At 43.8% G+C, this 7273-nt stretch overlaps 1 protein-coding gene across 1 annotated transcript; it reads right to left on the bottom strand.

Moving 5' to 3' along the window:
* Positions 1 to 374: 374 nt before the first annotated feature.
* Positions 375 to 6846, bottom strand: LOC306706810 (leucine-rich repeat and fibronectin type-III domain-containing protein 2; the record flags this gene model as incomplete). Its single annotated transcript, XM_079174031.1, has 2 exons — positions 375 to 1365; positions 5471 to 6846. 2 exons carry the CDS (start codon positions 6844 to 6846, stop codon positions 375 to 377), a joined length of 2367 nt encoding a protein of 788 aa, XP_079030157.1.
* Between the last annotated feature and the right edge of the window lie 427 nt (positions 6847 to 7273).

The following is a 7273-nucleotide window of genomic DNA, read 5'->3' on the forward strand; positions in this document are numbered from 1 at the left end:
ATTGAGTTCTTTTGACAAAGACGTAGTAAATCCACATTTCTTGTCTTTTTTTACCCCTCTTTCCTTCCGAGACAAGCTCACGCGCCTGTTGACGGGAAAAGAATCCCTCCGCACAATCCAAGATCCGGTGTTGGTTTTGAGATGGGAAAAATATTTCAAATACAGTCAGACACTGTCAGAGATTTGAGATCATGGCCAGCAATCTATTCATTTGAGTGTCTTTTTCTCACATACTTACTTAGACAGTATTCACATGGATGAACTTCATGCAATACCCAAAGGCAGATTCCTTCTGGAACACCCTGCCTCTACACTCGTGTTCCTTCTGCTCCTGTTATAGATCTGTTAGCCATGAACCTCACAGTTAGACCCATTCAAACTGTGCTTTCCATCACCCACTCAGAGCTCTCAAAAGTGGGCTTTTCGTCCTCGCTGTCGTCGTACTGCAGCAGCATGCCGTTAACGGAAAGACTGCGCTTAGTCCAGATGTTGCTGATCCTGCGAGGGTGGGTGCTGCGACACTGCGCAGCCCCCACATGACCCATGTCAAATGAGTGACTCCTCTTGGGTTTACCTTCCTGGGGCATCCCTAATAGACGTCCCAGCATGGTAGTGGACTCGGCTCTCCCGAGCAGGGGTTCTTTATCGGACGGGGGTACCACAGCCACTGTCATCACAGCATTGGAAGTGGTAGGGGGGCCGGAAGCCCCATGGTGGTCTCTCCCTACCCCTCGCAGCTCCAATGAAGTGAAGGCCCCTAAAAGATGGTCCAGGTTTGGCCGTGCTTTGGCGCCGTGCCTGTGCCTCCTGAACTTGCTGCTGGGCAGGGTGCTGCATTCACTGCCCTGCAAACTGTATCGGTCGGCAGCCTCCCTTCCTGTTTGGCTGTCTAATGAGTTAGAGGAGGATGAGGACGAGGACAGACTGCTTTGGAGGGATCCACACTTGAACTCTACCATTTCCTCACGCATAACCACCACTGTGGACTTGACCTGTGGCGGCGCACCATTAAACCTGTTCAACCCTCCGTTGGTTTGAGAGTATGTGTTGCTCACAGTGGGTAATTTATTAGTCTGTATGCCACTGGTCACCTTGTACCGCACCATGAGGATGATGATGAACACCAGCAGCGTGGCCACAATGATGCCCCCGATGACCAGGATCATGGTGCCACCCAGGAAGCCACTGTGGAGGGACTGGCACTGCGGGTAGTCCTCCCCAGTGATGAACTGGACACAGCCGACGATGTTGGTGGCAGTGAGGGTGGTGGCGGTGTCATCCCAAATGGCCAAGACACACAGGTCATACTGCATCCCTGGGACAAGATTTGTCACTACGAAGGCTCTGTTAGTCATGGGAATCATCCTGACAATAGAAAGAAAAACAGAAAGATACAGCATTAGAAATAAAGACCTCTTGCGATGGGAGTTCTAGACAAATTAGCTGTCACAAGCCTACATTTAGTGTGTTTTGATCAAACTCTCGTGTGGTTCAACCACTGGTGCTGTTTGTTTGGGCAGTTGTGATCACAGTTATCATATTCTGGTGCGGGCCAATAGAACCGGTCCGAGACCACCTCTCGCAAGCAGGTCCCAAGCAAACCCTAGTGTGGATTGATTGCAGTGAGAACATAATCCAACCCAATTGCAGGAAGTATACGGGAAATGCAGGTATACAGGAAATGCAGGCTGCCTGTGCAGGCCTTCTGTTGAGATGGACACAAGTTAACAACAGGTTAACATGAGTGGGAGAGGACTGAGGACATCTCGGCCGAAGACAGGATATGCTAAATTGTCTCCAAAAACAGTGACTATTATCAAGTAATTGTAACAGTGTTGAATCAAAGTGAACATAGTGAACTTCAACAGTCATATTTCAAAGTCTGCAATTCCCTGCATAGAATTGGCAGCTCTGAAGATGAAAAAGATGAATTCAATCCTTTGTACACTCCACTCAGCAAATACGTTGTTTTTTTGATTTGGTCCACTTTCATTTGTGCACTGTGAAACCGAACCAGACTAAATGGATAAACTCAAAGTATTAATTTCACTCTGATTCGGATTAGCCAAACAAACTATGACTTGTGAAAGCGCCCAAAGAACTTTTGTGTTAAAAGCAACATTGGCTTAGTCTGTTATGCTAGGGCAGATCAAATAAATTGCCAAAATGAAGCATGCTAAGTAGCTATTTATATGCACAGAGTAATTCAGAAAGATGACTTCATTGGTCCCAGCATATCCCATTTGACATGCATGAAGCAATAGCAATGACATAAGTATTCAATGGATACTTTTTGAATATTGTCGGGACTGAATGTCATTTTCTTGTAACTGCCATTTAACAAGCATTCAGTAGATAGTCTGTTATTATTCCAGATGTTTAAATATGCCTCACTGCTTTTGAGTGAAATGAAAGTCAATCTGCAGTGGGTTAATTATCTAAGATGTATTGCCAATCAATGGAATGCTGCTGTGTTGTGTGCAGTGATAGAAGCTTTCGTCAAACAAACTCATCAGTCTATAAAGACTGCCATTACAGTTTGAAACGTTTCACAGGTGCATTCGTAAATGCTGTGCTTTGAGGGAATTCAATCACCATACTGGAAGCAGTCTGTTAAGTGCAATTGACTCTACTGACCGCATCTCGTTAAATCAGAATGAAACATCGTTAACATATCTGCAACCGTTTGCAGACATACTGTATACACACCATTGATTTAGAAATTGCATACATATTGGACGCTACAGCTTATTTGACATAATTATTGTCCCCCCCCCCCCCGCTTACCATACTGTAGTTGCCATGCACAGTTTTTTTCAAACTGTTAGGGTTGAACGTGTTCTGGGGTTTTTCAGTATCTAATATCAACATTCTTTTCTCCCAAAAGAGATGCGTAAGCATCAGTTATCATTTTATTGTACATATTGCAAACTTGACCTAACCTTCTGTAGAAAAGAGCCTCAGCCGAGTAGTGAAGCGGCTTGTTTAAAAAAAATATGCATTAATTAGCCACTCGCACCCGAACAGGAAGCCAAACAAGACCCAACCTGCAAACTGCCAACTTTATACGTTAAACTAGCACAATTGACTGAGGTCTGAGAGAAGATAAGATACAAGTGGTCTCTATCGTTGCAGCTTGCGTTGTGTAAGTGGGTGTGTTTGGGTGCCACCCGTTAACATTGCGCCCATGTTAACAGGTAATAGTAGCCACACCGCCTGTGTGAGCAGCGCGGCTCGGCTGCGTCTCAGATGCGACTCTTCTAGAGATTCAACGTGCCTCATATTTTTTCCACGTGCAACAAGCAGTTAACAGGAAATATAACAATTCTCTTTTTTATACTATTTTGACATCATACCATCAACATTACTACAGTTTCCATGTCTATATCTGAAGAATACGATGACAATGTAAGAATCTTTTTTTAATTTCTAATTTAACACTTCCTGTTTCTGTTTCAAAACGAAGACCTTCTGGCATGTCTCTGTGGACAGAATAGCTACATTTGTTGAGGCTTTCATTCTGAAATATTTACCGTCTTTATAAATTAATAGAGCCCCGGCTTTCAAATGTGGATTGTTTTTATTACTCACAAATGAACACATGCTTCTCAATTTTTTTTTGTCTCTAAAATAAACATAAATTACATTAATGATGAAATCAAATGAAACATTTTGGCCATTATGAAATGCAAATTGTATGTAGAAAGAAGGGCTGGCAGCCGCTAACCCTTTTTGTGTGGATGCAGCAGTTCAGCGAGGCAGACGTCATACACTGCTCATTGTCACTTGTTGTTCCGACCCACAATATTTCATAGTAAGCTCACGCAAACGCGCTGGTCAACCGATGTGACGATCCGAGCGTCACTACAGCCAACAGCAACGCTAAGATTCATTTGTCTTGTGGCATAAGAAGTAATTGTATTATTATCTACTTTCAATTGATAAATAGTGTTGAAATAAATTGGACATGATGGGTGATATGAGTGAAGGAGTATCTGAGCTCACTTGAGGGTACATCTGACAGAATAGGTTGGAATTGTTATATATACTACTTAGCCATTGATTGTTACATACACTGTAACTGTAGGAAAACAGAAACAAAGAGTCTATAAGGGTCATTGTCTACCCAGAATCTATCCATAACGCTCTGAATCGCCCAGACGATTGTGGGGCTGCGGTCCATTATTCAGCCTTAATTGCCTTCTTCCATAACTAGGAAGTTTGGAAGTTGGCTCACATGTTTGAGAGAACTCAATAATAATAACGCAATAATGGGGGGGGGGCAGTCATCAGTGTTAGGTTTGCAATTCTGTAGACATTAGATCAAATTCATAGGAGGCATTTGCAATAAATGCAGATGAGTCATCCGACGTAACCGGGAAAAGAAAAGGTACTGAAATTTCATATTGTTCTCTTTTTTCTGGGATGACAATCTAACACAGCGAGCCGTGTGCAAGCAAGGAAATCAGATAAACACCTTTATTATTGATTGCATTCACAGTGTTTGAACAAAGCAATATCTTTCTTCAATATTGCGTGCGGCTATAATCTCATATTCCCAGCTAATAACCAGACTTCTGTTATTCTGTCAATTATCTTTCATTAAACCGCTCTTGCTGGAATGCATAGTACAGCTAAATTGTGTAGGTTTTTGGATGAGGCGTTGCTGAAGGAATTCGCCAGCAATTGTCAGTGTTGGAGGAAGCATGAAGCGGACACAGGAAAACAGGTTACTTTACCAATTTCCACACTATTCTGATAAGGTAAATACCATTGTAAGCATGCTAAGGGTATAGTTATGGTCAAATACAGGGAAATGCCTAGGAGCTTGAAGATGTAATACATTTAACCTCATAGACTCAAGACTCAAGATTTATTTGTTTGCAAAGTCCTTTTTAATGTCTTCCCCAGATTGATATAATGATAAACGCTGAGGCTCTATTCTATATTTCCAGCTCAATTATCTTGGTCGAATGCAACTACTTTCACTGTCTCATTTGACATAGGAAATTGATTTCACAGAGCCCAAAGATCTCCAGCAGCAGTCTCCAAGCTTACACTTTATGGACTTGAGCAGCTTAGGAAGGATATATTAAAATGTGGCTCTATAATCCTTTTTCTTTTTGGATTTCTAATTAATGGCTTAGGGCAAGGATTTCACTTCGGGTTTCACTGTTCTTAAGAAATGTGCACTCGCTGTTCATTCTTTGGTGAAAGCTATTGTCGATTTAAAAAGGTAAAAAGGAAAATCTCAAGAAGGATTAAGAAAAATGAATGTTGATCTCCGAGTAACTCTTCAGAGAAAATGACTGTCTCAAGTACTTACCCAGCAAACAATTAGAAATTGACTGAAGAAGCTGAGCAGCCAGTCTTCGGAAGTGAAATATTACCACAGGCTAAATTTACCACTTTCACCATAAAGGTCTCAGCTCATACTTGGATGTAATCAAGCTGCATTAATCATTCTTACCTGTAAATGAGGACATCATCCTCTGAACAGTTGTACTGAAGCTGATACATTTTGACCTTTGGAGTTGATTTGCTAACAGTCCACTTGACCAGAGCAGAGACGGCAGTCACTTCTGATGCAGACACCACCTTCTCTGGTAGAGGTTTAGGCTCCCCTTTGCTGATCTTGGTAGAGCTAGTTATGTCCGAAAGCCCCGACTTGGACTGTGTGGTTCGGTTTGTACCATTATTCAGGTGGGGGAGTTGAATGATTGACAGCTCAATGGAGGCTGTAGATTCCCCAGCAGCATTGGCAGCTATGCAAGTAAAGGTCCCGTAATCCTTGGCTGTGGTGATTGTGATATCCAAGGTGCCATTTTCATATACCGTTGCTCTGGAGGAGTTGCTGATCAAACGGTCATCAGGTGCAACCCAATGCACAGTTGGCATTGGATCTCCGACTGCTTTGCAGCGCAGGCTAGCTGTTTGGCCTTCCAGCACGAGTAACTTGTGTGTATGTTGCGTGATCAGTGGGGGCTCGCAAACAAACTCCTCCTCACGGACAGACCAAAAGTAGCGGCCCTTTAGACTAGCAGGAGAGGCGCAGGTTTCCATATCATCCTCACGCTCCAGCCTTCGAAGCCAAAGCACTTCACAGTTGCAGTGCAATGGGTTTCCACCAAAGCTTAGAGAGAGCGGAGGTGCATAAGGAGTGCTCATCACTACATTGCTCTGGGAGCGTGCAAAGATCGGATCTGGAGGGAGCTTCTGGAGACGGTTGGACGTGAGGTCCAAGCGGGCCAGTTTATCCAGATCTATAAAAGTCCCCTCGGAAATGAAGTAGATGAGGTTATGATCCAGACTCATCTGATGCAGGTTGACCATCTTGCGGATGGCTTCCCAAGGCACACTGCGCAGGTTGTTATACGACAAATCCAGATCCTCCAGTGTCACTAACGAGTCGTCAAAGGCTGTGTTGGAGATCCTATTCAGCTGATTGTTGTTGAGGATCAGGTGTTGCAGGTTGACCAGCCCTCGGAGGTCGTCCGGTCCTAGCTGAGTCAACCGGTTACTGTCGAGATGCAGGGATCTCAGGGTCTCCAGGTCGAGGAAAGAGAAAGGCTGGATGGCGCTGATGGTGTTGCGGGACAAGGTGAGATCAACCAGACCTGACATGTTAGCAAAGTCCTGAGTTGTGACCTTGAGGATGAAGTTGCCGCCCAGCCGGAGCTCCACAGTTCGCCGGTCGATGTCCATTGGGACAAATAGCAGGCCTTTGGAGGGGCACAGAGTCCCCAGAGACTCAGAGAGGTTCTGGCAGACACAGTATTTGGGACATGCATGGACCATCGTAACTGCGGTTCCCAGAAGCAGGAGACTGATGACCAATTTGTCCATGTTAGTTCATACAAAGGGGACCTGCAGAAACAAAAGAAAACAAGAGTCAGTTTGAGATAATGATCTCTGATTTTGGTTACCTATGTCAGACAACATTTGGTTGCACAACAAAAATAGTTAAGATATTTGGGTACATCTCCTGAACAATATTTAGTAACATATAGAATTTAATCTGGTCCACCCTCTCTTGTACCCTAAACCAATTAACTATCAAGTTAATGGCCATGATAGCCTCAGAACAACACTGACAAGCTAGTTCTGTGAGGACGAAAGTTTATTTCGGCCAAAGCGTTCTGCCTCTTTTGCTCTCCACACGCGCTGTTTACCTGCATTTAACCAATGTCTGTTCAAACATGATTGGTCAATACTACCTGGACTACAAACAGAAACCAGAACGCTTCCGATATCAAAATCTTGTCCCGTTGCC

This window comes from Pholis gunnellus, assembly GCF_910591455.1.
Source record: "Pholis gunnellus genome assembly, chromosome: 15".
In the NCBI taxonomy this organism is placed as follows: domain Eukaryota; kingdom Metazoa; phylum Chordata; class Actinopteri; order Perciformes; family Pholidae; genus Pholis; species Pholis gunnellus.